The sequence below is a fragment of the Trichechus manatus genome, unplaced genomic scaffold, assembly GCF_000243295.1.
Source record: "Trichechus manatus latirostris isolate Lorelei unplaced genomic scaffold, TriManLat1.0 scaffold00127, whole genome shotgun sequence".
Taxonomy (NCBI): Eukaryota; Metazoa; Chordata; class Mammalia; order Sirenia; family Trichechidae; genus Trichechus; species Trichechus manatus.
In genome coordinates, this window is record NW_004444063.1 from 7005222 (window position 1) to 7025365 (window position 20144).

At 41.9% G+C, this 20144-nt stretch overlaps 1 protein-coding gene across 4 annotated transcripts in view; it reads left to right on the forward strand.

The window, feature by feature from the left end:
• The window catches only part of ACSL6 (acyl-CoA synthetase long chain family member 6), a 59354-nt gene extending 40441 nt beyond the window's left edge, over positions 1-18913 (forward strand). For 2 of the 4 annotated variants that reach the window (XM_004384752.1, XM_004384754.1), the window contains 6 exons: positions 2368-2456; positions 3415-3531; positions 7733-7876; positions 8907-9008; positions 9907-9978; positions 18454-18913. In XM_004384752.1, coding sequence (XP_004384809.1) covers positions 2368-2456; positions 3415-3531; positions 7733-7876; positions 8907-9008; positions 9907-9978; positions 18454-18591 — 662 coding nt within the window. In that variant the 3' untranslated portion in view covers positions 18592-18913. The remainder of the gene's footprint in view (positions 1-2367; positions 2457-3414; positions 3532-7732; positions 7877-8906; positions 9009-9906; positions 9979-18453) is intronic. The other 2 variants (XM_004384753.1, XM_023739030.1) reach the window with 2 other exon arrangements.
• The last annotated feature ends 1231 nt before the right edge of the window (positions 18914-20144 follow it).

Genomic DNA, 20144 nt, shown 5'->3' on the forward strand with positions numbered 1-20144 from the left:
GCTTGTGGCCTGTGCAGATGAAACCACGTGATTTGAAGCGCCATTGTAATTGGGTAATAATGACAGCTTGACCAGAGCACATTAGAAAGTTCAAAAAGTAAATTAACATAGAGTTTTAGCCTTGTTAGGTGTATTGAGACATGTAAGCTGGGCTTAAGAGAAAAGTTTTTGTTGTTATAACTAACTACAGGGATATTTTTATAGACAGTCATTTTGGTGTCACTCCCCCACCCCGACAGTATCACCCAGTGTGGTCCACATCCCCTGCACCCCACTAGTGATGCCACTGATTTGTTACACATTTTTTTGTATTTTCTTATTTCTTTTATAGACAAGGAGAAGTTACATTAAAAAAAAAAAGAAGTAATAGATTACAAGATACAACTCCGGGTGGCAAAATGCATATAATATCAGCATATTGGATTTTATAGACTCCAAATACTACACAGCATGATTTACATTCTTTTTCCAGTGAAGGAAGTGTGGGTTTATGAATTGGAAATGAGTGTAAAGGAGAGGCAGGTTTACAGTGGTGAGAGCACAATTCTTAAAGGGCCATTTCAGAGAACCTTTGGGAACCCTGGTCTTCTGGGACATTAATGTCTGTTAAGGCAGCAGCAACCTCAGAAAGGAACAGCATCTGTCCACATCCTCATTCTGAGGAGATTAATCTTGCAGGGCAAGGGGGGAAGCAGGTCTGTAGTGAGTGACCCATGGATCATCCATCCCCAGATTACATCAAACACTGGAAAAATTTGAAAACTATTCAGTGAAAAAAATCCTTCAGGCCACCAGTTTCCTGGGGCCAACCTTTGTGCTTTAGTTTGCTCAGCTGCTAACTGGAAATTTGAGGATGATGTGCATGCAAAAGAAATGCACTCATTAATGCAATACTATTTTCAGAGTACGTTGAGGTAGTCAGCTGAAACATGATAGATGGATTCTAAATTGAACTGATATTTGGCTGAATCAAGTATAGAAGTTTTTTCTGAGTTTTATGTCTTTAAACTCTAGCTAAACAAAGCCTACTTTGTATATAAATTCTTTGATCTCTCTACCGCTGGCGAATCTACTGAAGAAGCTGTCTTCGGAGGTCCCAGTTCACTAATCTTTCTCTTATTACTGCCATCATCGTTACTGATCACCCTCATATATCCCCTTCCTTTTGGACACTTTCTTCCTTCCCTCTTATGCCATCCTGTACATTTTTCTAAGCAAGACTTTTGATGTTCTTCCTTCTTTATTCATCCTGACCAGAAAAACTTTCAAAAGCTGTTAAATATGGGAGGATAGCCACCTTTGTGCAAATTGTAAAAGATTTGGTCATCTCTCTCTTAAGAGAGAAACCAGTGTCACAGCCTCATGTTTCATATACTGTGGCTCACTTTTCTTTCAGGACCTTGGCCAGCACCTGTGTTTAAACCCTCCAATTTGCCAGTAAAATATGTGACAACCACAAACAACAACTAGAAAATGACTTAGATGTAGTTTTGTGGCTAGTATATACAATACTAAGAAAAAATTGAAATCCTGTTTTGCGGGGCAAGTTGCCTTAGCCTGGTTTTCTATTCCTTTGTTACTGGAAGTGTGATGTGTGGACCAGCAGCATCAGCATCCCTTGGGAGCCTGTAAGAAATGTAGAATCTCAGGCCCCATCCCAGACCTTCTGAGTCAGAATCTGCATTTTGACAAGATTCCTAAGTGATTCCTATGCATATGAATCTACAGTCTGTGACTGGATAAAAAGCAATGATGCTTATATTTTATCATCCCCAAACCAAGACTTGTGGTGTTACAATGGGAAAAATGTTTTAATATGGAAACTATTGGAAAAAACCCTGACCATGTGGCTGGTGTGGGTGTAAGCCCTCCCTAGGAAGCTGTGCAGGTTGGTGTTGGGTCAGGTATACCCATTCTGTTCTTTGAGATGTAAATCAGATGTAAAACAAAGGCCCAGGCAGAGTTTGGCCTCTATTTTTCGAGAACTTGAAGGTGTTATTAATGCTTGCCTGTGACAAACGCCTATCTAAAGGTATATCGCTTTGCATCCATGTTGTTGTGTGCCATTGAGTCAATTTCAACTCACAGAGACCTTATAGGACAGAGTAGAACTGACCCATAGGGTTCCAAGGCTGTAAATCTTTATAGAAGCAGACTGCCACATCTTTCTCCTGTGGAGCAGCTGGTGAGTTTGAACTGCCGACCTTTCAGTTAGCAGCCAAGTACTTAACCACTGCTCCACTAGGGCTCCTTTTGCATCCATAGTTCCCCACTTTGGTCATTTAGGGGGTTTACGGGGCATGATGCCTCTTCAGTGTTGAGACTGATCTGAACACTGACAAATGCCATATTGCTCTTGTGCTCTAGGGCATGTCGGGGCACCTCTGCCCTGCAATCATATCAAGCTCATGGATGTCGAGGAGCTGAACTATTGGACCTACAAAGGAGAGGGAGAGGTAAACTTAAGCATTTAGCCATTTGTGTCTGTGGATGCTACATGTAGTGAGTAAAAAAAAAGAAAACAATGAATGTGAGATTATTTTCCTTTCACTTTATATGTAAAGTTGCTTTAAATGAATGATTAATTGGACTCTTATTAACTGAATTTAATACCTTCTCTCCTGTTTTTGAGGCAACCAACCCCTAAGGCTGGGATTAAAAAAAAACCCCAAACCGTTGCCATCGAGTCGATTATGACTCATAATGACTCTATAGGACAGAGTAGACCTGCCCCCATAGAGTTTCCAAGCAGCGTCTGGTGGATTTGAACTGCCGACCTTTTGGTTAGCAGCTGTAGCACTTAACCACTATGCCACCAGGGTTTCCAAGGCTGGGATTGGGCTGGTCTAAACCAAGATTTGAAATTTTCAAGCTCTTTTAAAAATCCATTTTCCTCCTAACTGTGGCATGACCTGCTGCTGTGGCTGTAATCTGTCCCACTGGAGACATGCCCATTTGCAGATAGGCTAGGTAGAGTAGACAGAACTGGCCTGTACTTGTTTGTTCTCTGGGAGTGGATGAGCAAGAGGTGAGCTGGGAAAGCTACCCAGCTGGTAGGGAAGAAGGAAGATTAAGCTTCTCTGGTAGATGATCCACCATCAATATCTGTGATGAGACCCCATCCAGGGTCACAAAGCAGCATGTGCCAAGGTCCAGGGGCTTCCTGAGGAGGGAGAGAGGCCTGGAGTGGCCAGTGCAGGGAGGCCACCTGGGAAGACGGGAGGATGCTCCTTGAGACAATGTGGGAGACAGTTCAGACAGCTGGTGCTCTTCCCTGACCTCCATTTTCATCACTGCAGTTTCCACAGTGATTTCCTGAGTAGTGTACTTTATTCTACATATCTCATGACAGCCTGACATCACTGCACTCCCTACATTGTGGGCTGAGAGAAACCATGGTGTTTGTCCCCACAGATATGTGTGAGAGGACCCAATGTGTTTAAAGGTTACTTGAAAGATCAGGAGAAGACAAAAGAGGCCCTGGACAGCGATGGCTGGCTTCACACTGGAGACATTGGGAAATGGCTGCCGGTGCGTATAATTGGAACCATGGAGCACCAGACATTTTGGTGGTGGGAGGGTGTAAATCTGGTTCACTCCTGAGGCAGGAGTCTTCTCCATGTCTTCCCTGACAATTAGGCATTCAGGGATTAGGAGGCTCTTCCTTACTTTGCCTTCAATGCTTCCTCCTTCCTTCTCCTCATGAAGGTGATAAGAGACCTTTGTGGCAGGGTATGGCTGGGGTCTTTGAGACTGACTCCCTATCCTTAATGGTTTCCAGAAAGAGATGACAGTCCTATGGGACCCAGTGGGTGGAGCAGAGGGAGCAGAGGGTTCATATCTCTGGGAGAGCTGAGAAGGTCAGGGCCTGTGAGCCCAAGGACCTGGCCCCCAGCCAAGAGGTGGCACAGAGCAGTGGGGAAAGCTTGGAGCTGGGCAGGAGGATGCCTGGTTTCCTTTGACTCTGTCGGTAGTCAGTCTTGTGACTTTGAGCAAAGCCCACCCCTCTCTGGGGCACCACATTGATTCACTTATAGAATAAGGGGTTAGGCTGCATGGCATTCTTTGGCTGTGCCCCCCAACTTTTAGCCAAAACCAATTATTGTGCCTCAGTTTTCTCATTTGTAAAGTGAGGATAATAACAGTGTTTACCTCATAAGGCTATTGCTGTGAGGAGTACACCTATAAGATTATATTGGTGGCATAGTGGTTAAGAGCTACAGCTGCTAACCAGAAAAGGTCGACAGTTCGAATCCACCAGGTGCTCCTTGGAAGCCCTATGGGGCAGTTCTACCCTGTCCTATAGGGTCTTTATGAGTTGGAATCGACTCGACGGCAACGGGTTATATATATATATACACACATACCAACAAAAAAAAACCCATTGCCGTTGAGTCAACTCCGACTCATAGCAGGTTGGAATCAACTCGATGGCAATGGATTTGGTTTACATGTATATATATATACACATATATAACTTATTAAGTATATATTGCAAGTATACCTGTGGAATTATACCTGTAAAGCACTTAGTGCAATGCCTGGCACATAGGAGACAGTTGAAAGCTATAGCCAGAAAAAGGCTCTGTGACTGAAACAGTGTCTCTGCATGTTGCTAAGGCTTTGGTTGGACATTTTGAGGTGTTGTGTTTATCAGGCATGTGAACAGTGTTCCGCTCTCCCAGGGGCTCTCTGGGCTAGTGAGCTAATGTGCCGTGTATGGATCTATGTGTTTCCTTTGAGAAATGTCATTCCCGCAGCAGACAAGGATGTGTCCCCAGTGTGTTCCCTAGACCAGGAACTCTGCTCAGGGGGGAAGAGTCATCATTAGACACTTTCCAACCCAATGTGATTAGTAAGAACTGAGGGGTCACACTCACCTAGGGGGAGGCAGAGGAGGGCAGGCATCTAGTGGACTGACTGAGTCTCAGGATTCAATTCATGTTCTGCAGAGAGAGGGGAGAGTGGGAAGGACATTCAGGTCGAGGCACTAGCGCATGCTAAGGAAGAGATACCTGGAGATGTGAGGCAAGCAATTCCAACTGAGTGTCTGTGGGTGTGGGGGGAGAGGCCTGAGAGATTGGCGGGCCCTGGACACCTGCAGAGGGTGTATTGACCTGTCAGCTAAGGAAGCTTATGTTTCAGGACCCCTCACTTGCGTGGGCCCCTCATAAGGCTCTCCACCTCATTTTATATTATTTTTCTTAAAGACCCAGACCGAAACCAAACCCACTGCCCGCGAGTCAATTATGACTCATAGGAACCCTGTAAGACAGATTAGAACTGCCCCATAGAGTTTCCAAGGCTATAAATCCTTACGGAAGCAGATGTGCCACGTCTTTCTCCCAAAGCGTGGCTGGTGCGTTTGAACTGCTGACCTTTTGGTTGGGAGCCAAGCGCTTAAACACTGTGCCACCAGGGCCCCCTTTTTAAAAGAAGACCCACCAAAATTGTAAAAGCTTGAAGCCCTACAAAGCCCTGGATCTTCCACTGATGCCTTGTATCTGTCTTGGGTGAGACCACTCACCATGCAGGTGTTGTGAGAAGCCAGTGAATTAATTCATGTGAAGCACCTAGTGTCAGGCTCGAACACAGAGCCCAAGACAGCAGGCGGGTAGTCTGTGAGAGTCACTTTTTAAAAATTATTATTATTTTAAAAGGCTCTGAGATAAATAAAGGAAAAAGCATAAGATTCCGATTCAGAAAGACCTGGGTTCAAATCCCAGTTCCCCTATTTCCTCGCTGTTTTGCTTGTTGTTGTTGTTAGGTGCCAACGAGTTGGTTCCAACTCATAGCGACCCAGTGTACAACAGAACAAAACACTGCCAGGTCCTGCACCGTCCTCACAATCGTTGCTATGTTTGAGCCCATTGTTGCAGCCACTGTGTCAGTCCATCTCGTTGAGGGTCTTTCTCTTTTTTCTGACCCTCTAGCTTACCAAGCATGCTGTCCTTCTCCAGGGACTGGTCCCTTCTGATAATGTGTCCAAAGTACATGAGACACAGTCTCACCATCCTCGCTTCTAAGGAGCATTGTGTTGCTTGGGAGGAGTTAATTAACCTCTCCCATCCTCACTTTTCTCACCTGTGAAACGGAGATGGCAACACCCATCTCAGGGGGGTGCCATAAGGACCCAATGAGAGAGTGTAGGTAAGGTATATGATGCCCAGCCTGGGTTTTGAGCAAAACAGTGCTGTGTCTGTTTTTCTATTCTGGAGAGATTTCTCTGGCTCTGGTGGATCAAGCAGGCAGAGCAGGGACAGAGTGGATGTAGAAGTCCGATCAGGAGGAGGTGGTTGTGAGAGGGATTTCTGAGGGAGGACTGATGAACCTGACTGCTAGAAGGCCCAGGAGAGGCAGATAGCAAGGTTATCCCAGGTTTGGGGCTGGGGGCTGGGGCATGCTTGAGGAGGACAGTGATGAGCTTTGTTGGGGGCAGGTTGTGTCCTGCAGGGAAGACAGCCTAGTTTCTGAAACATTCTGAAGGCAGTTAGGTTCTGGATCTGGAGCTCAGTGAAAAAGTCAGGACTGGAAGCTTAGACAGACATGGGAGTGGCCAGTGAAGAGATAAACGGTGATTATCCCAAGAAACATTGTTAGTGGATGTGAGGAAGGTGCAACATTTAGGAGTTGAGCCAAGGGGAAGAGGCCCACCCAGTTAGCTGGTGTAGTATTCTCTTGCGGCTACCATAGCAAAGTGCCACCAACAGAGTGGCTTGAAACAACATAAATGTATTCTCTCACAGTTCTGGAGGCTAGAAGTCTGAAATCAAGGTTTTGGCAGGGCTGTGCTCTCTCTGAAGGCACTAGGGAAAAACCTTCCTTGCCTCTTCTAGCGTCTGGTGATTCTTGGCAATCCTTGGCGTTCCTTAGCTTACACAGCTGCATCACTCCAATCTCTGCCTACATCTTTGTGTGGCATTCTCCCTGTGTGTCTCTCTGTCTCTCTAGCTCTTGTCTTCTTATAAGGGCATCAATCATACTGGATTTGGATCTACTCTACTCCAGTAGCACCTCATCTTTGCTAATTACATCTGCAAAGACCCTATTTCCAAATAAGGTCACATTCTGAGGTTCCAGGAAGTCCATGAATACTGAGGGAACACTGTTCAACCCAGTACACCTGGGAAACTCAAAAATGTTGAGGGGAGTCAGGGAGGTGAATACGGATCTTGGAGGCCAGCAGCACAAGCACTCGCTGTCCAAGGGAGTGACCTGCCTGCTGCAGAGGTCCTGAAGGGGTGAGAACTCCTAGTGCCATATGGCTTGTCAAGTGGGAGTCAATGAGGGCCTCTGCTGGAGCTGTGCTCTATCCTGGGGGTGAGAGGCTGCTCTTTGGGGTGGAAGCAGTAGCTGGGGAAAGAGGCCGAAGCTGAAGATGATGTTGAGAAAAGCGACAGCAGGAGCAAGGGCTTGGGTGAGAGGGAAAGACTGGTGGGAAGGTGGTGGGCCTTCTGAGGAGGAGGAGGTGAGGACACATGCTGCTGGGCATGAGGGTGACAGTAGGAAAGGGGGAGCTACGGGGGATAACTGATGAGGGGAAAGGACAGGGTGCGCTCAGGGCTGGGCAGAGCTTGGACATCATCAACCTGCGGTGAAAGATGGCTCTGTCCAGCCGACAGAGGAACCGATTAGGCGGGGTCTGTAGGGTGGGGTAGGGTAGGGGTGAAGGGCTCAAGCTAAAGAGACATTCAGACATCTTTCTTAGGAAGCTGTTTGTCCAACTCCGCAGGCAGGAACTCTTAAAATTATTGATCGGAAAAAGCACATATTTAAACTTGCTCAGGGAGAATATGTTGCGCCCGAGAAGATTGAGAACATCTACATCCGGAGTGAGCCTGTGGCACAAGTGTATGTCCATGGAGACAGCTTAAAGGTGAGGTCCCTATGCTTCAGCTCTTTCGCACATACCAGGCCTGCTGAAAAATGCAGCCAGTATTATACTGAGCATTGATATTTGATTAATGTGGTAAATAATAATTTCCAGGCAGACACCAGCATTCTCCTATACTTATGAAATGATGAGCGAAAAATCCTTTTTAAAGGAGAAATCTTAATTATTTGTAGTTTGATAGATTGCAGTGAGGTCAAATAAGGTGCTTGAAGTAGTAATAATGAATATTCCCACCAATTGTAATTTATGCTCCACCTACTTACCAGGGGAACTTTTGAGATAAGATGCTAAAGCAAGAGCCTCGATAAGGGCTTTCTCATTCTGGTATCCTCCTATGTCAGGATTCAGGGTTTCTGCTTTTTTGCTTTTAAAATATGCAAATGTACTTTACAGATAAATGTATAAAGTAGTGCAAATAATATTACTGATGGTAATATAGGTTATTAGTATTAAATTATTTGGAGAGGATTTATACTTATTCTGCTTCCAACATTATTTAAATTTGAAGTCAGACCTGATATGATATCATTGGATTTATGTTCATAAATATTATAAAATTATATTTCAAGGAAATGCTTTTTTAAAGGAAATTAAAATCCTCATGAGTGAGGACCATATTGATGAAAAAATTTCAAAGTGATCTGGCAATCCTGGGAAATGTATGTGTTCGGGTTCATAGCGTTTGGATCAGTTGTTTGATTAGCATCCAAAAGATGTACTGATTAAAGATTGGCATGAGAGCCAAATGTACATATCAGCCTAACTTTACTGATTCTTAATCTCCCTAATCTTATTCTTTCTTTCTTTTTTTTTTTTTTTAACAAAGTTGGAGGAGTGTTATCAAGAACATGTGATATATTGGGGGAAATGTTTCATGATACAAGCAGATACTTATTTCCAGAAAAGGGTGGAGTCTTTGAGAATACCAAGAGATTATCTTTAATCCTGGACCACAAGTAGGCACTTTAAAAGCTTTTGTCATGACTGTGTTTTCCTTTGGTGGGAATTGCAGGCCTTTTTGGTGGGCATTGTTGTGCCTGACCCTGAAGTCATGCCCTCCTGGGCCCACAAGAGAGGATTTGAAGGGACGTATGAAGAGCTCTGCACAAATAAGGTGGGTACCTCTGGGCTGCCTCCGAAAAAGTTGCTGATCTTTTTATAATATGACATAAGGGGAGGATTGAAAAGCAGTAGATCAATGAAATTTGAACATGTAGGTAAATTTCTAACATTTTTTAAAGTGGTAGTCCCAAACCAGAAGTTCATCTTTTCTGGCTGAAAAGGAAGTTTGAGAAACCGTTGAATTTTAGAGCCAGATGATATCACAGAAAGCTTGTCCAGCCCTGTTGTTTTGCAATTTGGAAGAGAGTCCAGAGAGGGAGGGACTTGCCAAGGTCATCCAGCTGGTTAACAGCCAGCCGTCTTGGTGTGAGCACAGCCTCCCTGACTCTCTGGCCACACACTTTCCAAATGTCAGGTAGATTTTGTACCCTACTGGCCTTCAAAAGACAGCTGTGGAATTGAAAAAGTAATACAATCCTTCCTGCTTAGAACATTAGCCACTTGACGCTTTCAGAAACCTTCTTACGGCACGTGTAGGACTGTGTGCTTCCTGGAGGGGCACTGCTGTGCTCTGACCCTGCAGTAGTAGCCCCTTCGGTCACACCGTCCATGTTTCAGCAGCAGCCATAGACTCTTCCTTTCCCAATGGACCCTGGGCTCCCCTCGGGATGGCAGGGCCCCTGTGACTCACCAGGTTGACCAGAGGGCCCTCTTTAAAAGAAGAAATTGAGTGGTCCCTTAGCCTGTTCATGGTCACTATTTGACCATCCCAACATTGACTTTCCTGATGTGAGGTAGTGATTGACGTGCAACCAGGGAGCATGTGAGGGGGGAGGGGAGGAGGGTCAGCACAACTGCCAGTTGCACTTTGCTCAGAACTCATTGTTTCCTTTACCTCCATTTTGAAATGTATTCTTGCCTTGTAATTGTACTTATATGGTTCAATTCAGGACGTAAAGAAAGCCATTTTGGACGATTTGGTGAGGCTAGGAAAAGCAGGTGGACTCTATTCTTTTGAACAGGTAAATGTTACCTTCTGCATACTCAATACAGCCCTTTATTCAGTGATGGAAATTTGCCCCTGGTGACCCTGACCTACATTCCCCACCCTCCATGCTGTGGCCCGCTTGCAGGCTGGGTACAAGCGGACCACTGAAGGACTATTTCAAGCTGACACTGCGACAGCCTGCCTCCTGAACTGAAATAGGTCATATGTAGAATGAGATTGTGCTCATCCTTGTAATTACAGAGGTTCATAAGGCTGAAATATTAGCCCAGCTGTCACTAGTAGATCATGTGTACACAGTCTGTCTCCCAAGCTGACTGCAATACTCAATACCAGAGTCCTATCTTATTTTTACTTTTATGGGGATCTGAAAGACATTAACTGTCTTCTTAGCTTACTCGCTATGAGGACATCGGAAAGATTGGGCTGGTCAGGCCAGTAATCTGGCAACCCAGAATGCCCTCTTCAAAGAGTAGGCAACAAAGAATGTGTTGGGAGAGAACACAGTAGTCCTTTAAGCTTTTTTTGTCTTCTCAAGGTTAAGGTCTTATTATAACTGGGTTTATAAGCATACTTGGTCCTACTTAAACACGTATCATCTATACATCCTCTTTAGTCAAAATTTCAAAAAGAAAAATTCATTAATATCCTGATTTTTAAAATTTCCCCTTATGTTTAAAATAATTATTTTTCATAAAGTTTTGTTTCTCCAATAGGGGTCCCCCTAAAATAGTGTTAAGGGTCTGCAAGGTTTATGGGAATTTTTAACTTCTGTGTGTTCATTTTGATAACCTAAAAACATTTTTAAACCAGTTTTAAATATAAAACTCTTGTAGTGATAATTTGTGATCTAAAAACATTTTCACAGATTAAGAGTTTGATTTCTTATGCTTCAAGCTGAGAAAATCTAAACATAATTTCAGGGTTTGAAAGAATTGTTTTTCTTTCAAAATAGATTTTTACATGAATTCAGTTTGAGAAATACTGCTTTACCCTAATCTGTCATTGCTGGATAAATGAATCTTTATTTTAAAAAAATTATAAAATCTGAGGCATTCAGGCAAGTTACATTTATCTTTTGGAGTAAAAGATCAATTCTGGCATAATAATTATCTAGATTTCTAAATTTGCCAGCACTGACTTCATTGCCCTTCCTTAATTGAGAGCTGTGTGACTGGATCATGTGATAATTTAGAGCAGGGACCACACTTGAGTGGTCCCAGGCCTGACTGGGCTGGACCTATGAGGTGCTTTGAAGGGTTGGCTGTGAGGTGACTGGGGACATGCTTTTTCAAGTTGCTTAGCCCCTGCAGGGAACCTCTGGTGGCTCAGTGGTTAAGAGCTAAGACCGCTACAGTTCGAATCCACCAGGCGCTCCTTGAAAACCCTATCGGGCCGTTCTACTCTGTCCTATAGGGTCACTATGAGTCAGAATGACACTATGGCAACAGGTTTTTTTTAGCCCCTGCAGACATCCTTGGGCATTAACAAGCCCCGCACGCCCCCTGCTGGCACTAGGATGGATGACCTGCCCCAGGACATGCAGAGAATTTAACATTGCTCAGTTCATGGGAAAAAATACCAACTCCTAAGAAAATGCGGAAAAGGGATCTTTGGTTACATTTCTAGTGTTAACCATTGCTTTGATTAGATCTTTTACTGAGAGGAGACGTGCTCTTGACATCACACATTCCTTAAGCAGAGTTTCTGCTCTAATAATCTGCCCTCTCCACCGTAAACCTCAAATACAGGGAAGTCATGTGGCATCCCAGAGGCCTTTAGTTTTATTTCCTAGGCTGTCACCTCCTGATTTTGTCTGTTCTCATTCTCCTCTTTGTTGATCTGTGGCATCCTCCCTACCACAGCTAGTGTGTGCCCTCAGCTGACCACAGGAGGGCAAAAATCAGGCCTCACGCCTGAGTAGGGTGTGCTCCCTGCTGGGTTCCAAAGCCTGACATAAATTATTTAGGTTAACCCGTAATTCAGTGTCAGCTTGTTCTTTTCTCTCTTCCTCAAGATTGAATGGTCAGTTAAGGCTTAACTCTAATTAAAACGCACACACATACGCACAGACAATAGATATGCAAGTCCAAGGCTTAAACTGTCCAACAAAAGCTTTAAAAGCTCAGACTAACTAGCCTGGATTGGTCTGAATTAAACTTTGAATTAGAAAAAATGTAATTTAATTTCCAAAAATAGTTCCTAAAAGTAGGGTAACCATTATTCATGGAGATCATTGAGAGATATATTTTAATGAGTAGATCAGAAGCATTTAAAATAATTATATCTACAATTAAGGTACTTGAGCATATGTAATCGTGATTTGACTATTTTCTTGACATTTATATACTTCATTAATTTGCATACGCAATACAAAGTTTACTTTGACACTTCATAGATTTTTCAAATTCTGTGTAGTGAAGCCCTAACTAAAAACATTTTACTGTATTTCCTGTCATTGAAATGAATACTTACCTAGCCAATTTGCCTTTGAATCAGAAATGAATTGAGCATTTCCATAATTAATTTAAATGCTTCATTTTTACTTTATCTCTTCTATCTTAAATTATTCACTCTGTGTTTTTTATCTACAAGCAAAATTGTGTTAAAGTCTTTTATTTAGTAATACCATTGAAAAACTTAAAATACTGTTTCTTCAAAATTATGAAAAGCTCTGTGCTTTAATGAAATGGTATAAATTGAAGCTTCGAGAACTTTTATTCCAATGCAGTATTTAAATATTACAGTATTTCTAAATTAAGGGAAAAAAACCTATGGAATCTCTTTTCAATGACAAGAGTGTAGTTTCAGGAAAGGAAGAGAATCTCCTTCCTTCTTTCCTCAACAAAAACGTTGCCTATTAAAAATTGGAAAACTAGTTTCATACTGTGTTTCGTACAAAGATAGAATAAACATTCTCATACCTTTTTTATATAAATTCACAGTTTGACAGTTTAATTTTATGGGAAAATATATAATCATTATAGAAAATGAAAATTGGTTTTATCACTGATTCATTTCTGGAAAAAAAAAAAACAACTATCGGTTTGGGGCCCACAGTTAAGATCAGTGATAGTCAAACAACTGGTTTGACTCATTTTTTTCCACTTAAGAATTTAAATAAACCCAGGACAGTAGGTTAGACTGGAGCAGGGACTTGCAGCCTAGCAGCAGTGTTGTTCTGACCCACTAAGGAACTGGAGAGTGAGCCAGGTGCAGGCTAGAATATTGCTTGACCTTCTGCAAGGCTGTATTTAATGATATTGCCTCTCCTCAGGCAGGGGCTGTTTTGTAGATAGTCATATTGGACTGCTGATGTCCCAGTCTGCTTGCTGCAGGTAGCTGGTTTGACAGGTATTCAAAATCTACCTATTGATGCAGTTTTTTGGTCCTAAGATCTTAATGTTTTCTTTTACATTTTACTTACTATCTAAATAACATTATGTAGCTCTTCCCATCAAATTCATCTTCCCTGTCCTGTATTGTTTGTAACTTCTGCTTGTCACTGCTAGGTTTTCAAAGGTGTCCCGATTACACAGTGTTCTCTATGTGCTGTTGGGATTGCAGACCAGCTGAAAACACAGGCTGCAAGGATCCTATAGAAATTATATCTTGGCATTTATATCTCCTTTTAAAAATCATATTATTAATTCTGTTCACAAGAGAAGGTGAATAAATAGTTTGCACCGATCAAAAATTTTTCTGATACTGTTTCTGTCAGAAGAGAACTTTTTTTTTAAGTTAGGATATTAGCACTTCGGATTTTTCAGTTTTTCATTTTATGACAGTAAACATGAGTTACTAAATTAAGTCACTGTGTCTAGGATTAAATTTTATCTAGGTTGTATTAATTTTCTCTTCAAGCTAACTAATTTTGTTGTCAAATGGTGATTTCCAAATTTGTTTTAAGTTGCGGAACATAAACAAACAAAAAAACCCATTGCTGTTAAGTCGATTCCAACTCATAGTGACCCTATAGGACAGAGTACAACTGCTCCATAGAGTTTCCAGGGGGTGCCTGGTGGATTTGAACTGCCAACTTTTGGTTAGCAGCCATAGCACTTAACCACTACACCACCAGGGTTTCCAACAGAACATAGATGGCATCTTATAGGAAAGTCCAGCATGCACAAAACATAAGAGCAGAGCTGCTTGGGTCAGTATGGGGCTTGAGCCAGAGCCCTGCCTCCACCCTATCTCCACCCCAACCACCTCGCCCCACCACTCCCCCACCTCACCTCCACCTACCTCTGTCTCTCCCCCACCTCCATCCACTACTACTTACCTATACCCCACCTCCACACCCACCTTCACCTCCACACCACCCCCAGCAGCGGCCTCTGTAGAATCCCTAGTTCTTAGTGCACTATGGTTTGAAAACATCTCCCTTGGGACCTGTTTCCAGTAAATTTTGGGTTCCCCAGAATAGTTTCTGTTTAATGAACACAAATTAAGAAAGAATTTTCCAGAGGGCCCAAAGAACAATAGCCTTATTCTTTGGCAAACTCATGCTTCTTTGAGTATCAAGAACACTGAGTTTTCAAACAAAATACTTTTGACAAGAACCTTCATCAATTTTGAAACACTTGATGACACCTCTCTTTAGCCAAGAGCCTAAGATTTCCAGCTATTTAAATTGGGTATTCAAGTAGAAATCCTTTCAATATGTAAAGTTGAGGCGGCTACCTGTAATGCTAGTTGCAGTTTTAGCCTAACCCTCCCCCCCGCCACACAGACACAGACACACACAGACACACAGACACACAGACACACAGACACACAGACACACACACACAGACACACACACACAGACACACACACACAGACACACACACACAGACACACACACACACGAATCCCTTAAAATGCTATTCTTTTTATGGAATAAGCTACTCTAAGTTGAGAGTGAAAGGAGCCCTGGTGAGGCAGTTGTTAAGTGCCTGGCTGTGAACCAAAAGGTAGTCGGTTTGAACCCATCAGCCGCTCCAGTCACTCCGTGGTAGAAAGCGGTGGCAGTCTACTTCTGTAAAGATTTACAGCCTTCAGAACCCTATGGGGCAGCTCTACTCTGTCCTATAGGGTCTCTATGAGTCGGAATCAATCAACGGCAACGAGTTTAAGGTGAGAGTAGATCCTTCATTTGGACATATTTCTGAGACACAAAGATCAATATTATTTACTAATGCTGTGCTCATTTGAAATTACAAACATGGGTTTAAAAAAATGCCAGAATTTGTTAAAAATTTTCTTTAAAGCTTTTTAATTCTTAAGTAGAAGTTGGAAGTGTAGCTATTTTAGAGGGCTGTTTATATCAAGTGTTTGGTCTGAAAATCAGTTAATGAAACAGAGTTTTCTGAGCAGAGAATTCTTTGTCATATTAAAATACCCACCTGCCAGTACATGAAACTATTAGCATCAGAGATTTTGAAAACAAACATTGACATATTGAAGTTTTGCAACTATTGGACATAACTTGATTTTTAAAATAAGTTATTTCCTGGTTGTGTACATTGATTTTAATAACAGTCCTCATTTGACAGTAGCATCTCAGACAATAAGTGATCTTTCTCCCTTCTTCCCCTGGCTTTTGCATCCCACACTCGCCTGCTTCCTTTCTGCCTCAAATCCACTTCTCTGGCTCTAGCCCAGGCTGCAATTCTGACCTCCAGACTAATATATCCAATGTCCAAAACCCAATTTTGGGTCTCTCAGAGGTGTTTCAAACAACATGAATGCTTTATCTTCCCACTCCCCCCAAATTTTTCTGCTCCTCCTCCAGTTTTTGACATCTGAGTATGCTCAAGTCAGAAACCTAGAGCCATTCTTATTATCTCAAGATATCCCAGTTTCCAAGTCCTGTCCTTTCTGCCCCCAAAGCCTATTTCCATCTCCACAGCCAGCTCCACGACCAAATAACCATCATCCCTTGCCTCTTGACTGAAACAGCACCTAATTGGTCTTCCAGCTTCCACTTTTGCCCCGTTTCATCCATTGTTCACAGGGTAATCTTTACAAAGAGCCATTCTGATTTAGTCTCTTACTGCTTAGAAATTGCTTAAAGAATCATGTCCAAACTACTTAGCTTGATGTATAGGTCTTTTATAATTTTTCCCGTTTATCTCTCCAGACTATTTCTTTCTTCCTCTTTATTTGTACCATATGTTTCAGCCCACACTTGTAATGTCCCAAATGTGCTTTGGCAAATGTTGCCTCTGGCTGGAGCACCCTCCTCTCCTCAGGCCATACAACAACTTCCCACCCCTTGCTTTCTTCATCTGGATAAATCCTACTTATCCTTCAAAGTTCAACTGAGGCATTCCTTATATGCCTCCAGCCTGGGTTAGGTGGTGTATGAGGAATTTATTCAGATCTAACAGAAAAACCGATTCACAATGTCTTTAAATACATAGGATTTTTTTCCCCCTCTCACATAAGAAGTCCAAATAAGCAGTCCAAGACAGGTTCAGGTCCTAAAAGACCTAGGCTCTCCCTGTCTTTCTACTCTCCACTCTTAGCATGTTGGCTTATTACCTCATGGTCACAAGGTGGCTGCTACAGCTTCTGTCCATATTCAGAGAAAGAAGAAGGGCATGTGGGTGGAGATAGCCATGTCTGAACCTTTTATCAGGAAAGCAAAAACTTGCCCTTACCACTGGCCAGAGAGGAATTTCATGGCCACTGTAGCTGCAAGGGAGGCTGAGATAGCAGGGAACAGGATTATCATGATTAGCATAGACTGATTTAGCCCCAAACCGAATCAGGGTTCTATTAGCAAGGAAGAAGTGGGAAGTGGATACTGGCTGGGAAAGCAACTAACTGCCTGCCACAGGTGTTGCTCTGTGTGCTTGTCCCCATAGTAGCAGTATCATACTGCAACATCTCCCACTAGATTGTAAACTCTATGCAGGCAGGGATTATGTCTTGTTCTTCTTTGTATCCCTGGTGCCTAACACAATACCTGACACATAGTAGTTGCTCAATAAATATCAGTTACACAAAACAACAAATTATATGTACACATAAAACATATATTTTGAATTAATTGACAAAAAAAAATTATACCAATTCATAACCCTGTTTGCTATTTAATGATGATGGGTGTAGTCTCTCAACAAAATAATTAAATTTAGTCCCAGTTATCATTCAGTATACAATTTCTTGGATACAGTGTCACTTCATGATTCAGCTCAAGCTCAGATTATAACATTCTCATAGAACTGACTGTGACCCTTTCAGCTGGAGCCCCACGTGGGAGGAGACTGCCCAGGCCCTCCTAGACCGGTCCATCTATTCTCTCTGGCTCCATTTAGCCTTGTAAAGAACCTTTGTATGAGGAGACCTGGGACCTGCCTCACGGAAATAGGCAGTGTGAATACTAAGTCTGATTTGTCTATACCTCCCCTCCCCACAGATGAGATAAAATTCCATGGCAGAACTTTTTTTTTTTTTTTTTAAACACGGACTCATCATTTAACTTGGACTTTATGTTCCTCCTGTGAATGGCACCACCATCCATGCAGCCATCCCAGCCGGAAATCTGGGAGTCCTGAAGGCTGCCTCTCTCTTATGCTACATCTTACCAATTTATCTCTGAACTGTTCTTGAAACTGCTTACTTGTCCCTGAATCTGCCACTGACCTAGCAGAGGCCCTTATCGTCTCTCCCATGGATTGGCCAGATCCTTCTGATTGGCGTCCCTGCTTCCAATCTTGCTTTCTCAAAAACCATCTTTACGTTTCTATTGGTGAGATAATTCTAAAACACAGATTCAAGCAGTGTCATCCCCCTGTACAGAAACCTTCAGTGCCTCCCTATTGCCCTAGGAATAAAGTTTAAGCTCCTCCAGGAACTGACCCCTCTACCAGTTCAGTTTCATCTCTCACCCTCTTTACCTCCTACTTTATATTACAACAATAAGAAACCAGTTGGATTTCCTTTCTCACACTGCCATTTCTCACCCCCATCGCTTTTTCTTGGGGTTGCTTCTCCCTAGAATGCCCTTTTCCACTCAACTGTCCCCCTTTGTTGGTTAACTCTTACTTATTCTTTAGAACTCATCTGATTTGGGAAGTCTTCCCTAACTGTTCTTCCCTCTCTCCTACCATAACTGCGTTAGATGCCCTTCATCCTGTGCATACCATATTGTGTAATAATTGTTCAGTGTGTCTCTGTCTGCTGTACTGGATGAGGATGTATACTCCTTGAGGGCAGGGACATTACTGATTCCTCTTTGTATCTTCAGTGCCTGCTACAAAGTAAGCAACCATGCATTTCTGTTGACTGGCTAAATGAATGAGTAGAAGGAAAAAAGGTGGCTTTCAGACATGTCAAAAGAGCTTAATGTTCAGTTATTAACAATTTCAACTTTTAAATAGTCATAATGTTTGTATGTCTGTATATCTATTCCCATATGCCTGTCTACTTTTATCATGTATGTTATAAATATTATGTTCTATTCCTGTTAAAGATGTATTCTGCATTTGGTTTTTAGGTTAAAGCCATTCACATCCACACTGACATGTTCTCAGTTCAAAATGGCTTGCTGACGCCAACACTAAAGGCTAAGAGACCCCAGCTAAGAGAGTACTTCAAAACACAAATAGAAGAGCTTTACTCAGTCTTCATATGAAGTTCAAGGAAAGTTCTCAGTATAATGGACTGGGTAGCAGTATTAGTTATTCTGGAAAGTAATGAGTCAGAATGATGCAGCTGAAAATGAATAAGCACCTGACCTTATAATTAAGCCTTTTCCTGTCCCAAGAGGTCTTTAACGATATTTTCTCTATCATCATCGAGTACACTTTATTTTTATTAAAATGGTATTGTAGCAAGCTGATAAAAATATTATAAATGGCAATGTAAAAATCAAGACATTTTCTCAAGGACTGTGTATCACTAAAAGTAATATATTCTCAATGTTCACAGAATTCCTATTAAACATAAAGGAAAAATATAAGTGATATATTGTACTTAATTATTTGTGGCATAGAAACCAGATACAGCAAATATTTAGGCAATGTGGACTACCTCATTCAATAACTGATTGTCAAAATCACAATTAAATCAGACTTAAAAAATTAAAGCTGGGTGTACAGAATCATGCTGAAACAAAGCATGAGAGCTCACATTCTACATAACTTTAGATTATTTAAACATGACAATCCATATTGATGTGAAAAAGTTTTCTCTCTAATTTTTACCTTTATTCATGAAAAATGCATATTCAGATATTTGTAAAACAAATGTTATATAACAATTTACAAAGATCTTTCAATACATTTTTTCATTTAAGACCATTAATATTCAGAAACTACCTAGGAAAAAATGTCATGTGAAAACTACTTCGAAATAGTATATGTATATCCATGGACTTCTTATCATAATGACTTCTAAAAGATGTTTGTTGATTTTACAATGAATGGACCCTTGGGGAAGACGGGAGAAGAAACCCAGAGTTATTTCTCAGGGTGGGCAGCAATTAATGTACCTATGTTCCTTGCTGGGGTCTTCCAGTCTTCCATTGTCACCATGTCCATGCCAGGCCTGAGAAGCCCAATATGACTAACTCTGAACAACCTCACCTTTCAGTAAGGCTGTCAAGGCAGGATGGAGGGAGGGGCTGTTATCGCCAAATAAAATAATTTTCAACAACATAATTTTGAAGAACTTCTTCAAAATGCTCCTAGGAAACTTTATAAGTCCATCATATAGAAATAAACCCTTAGGGCATAATTCTATTCCCAAAATTTTTAAGTGTTTTTAAGTTAAGCATGAAAACCCCCTCTCTTGCATTATGTATTTAGACATGCCTGGCCCTGGGTGCCAACACTTTCATATGAAGCCCAGATATTATGGACAACAATTAAGCTTCAAGCTACAGACTGTGCATCTGAAGAAGGCACAGTACCTAGGAAAGTGTTTTTCTTCTGTAGAGCCAGGTCTTTGAAAGCAAAGGAGGGGCCTATTCACAGTCCAGAAGCTCTTTTCACCTGGAGTAAATCCAAACTGTAAATAAATGCTGTCAGTTAAAAACTGCGTAATTACACAGGCCTCCTGGATGAATTATACACTTACATTTCAGTCTTGCTAGTAGTGGACTACAGCTTCATTTGATGTATTTATTTAATCTTTTACATAATTCCTTGAGCATATTCTCTCTGAAGATCCACTGTGTTCACTTAT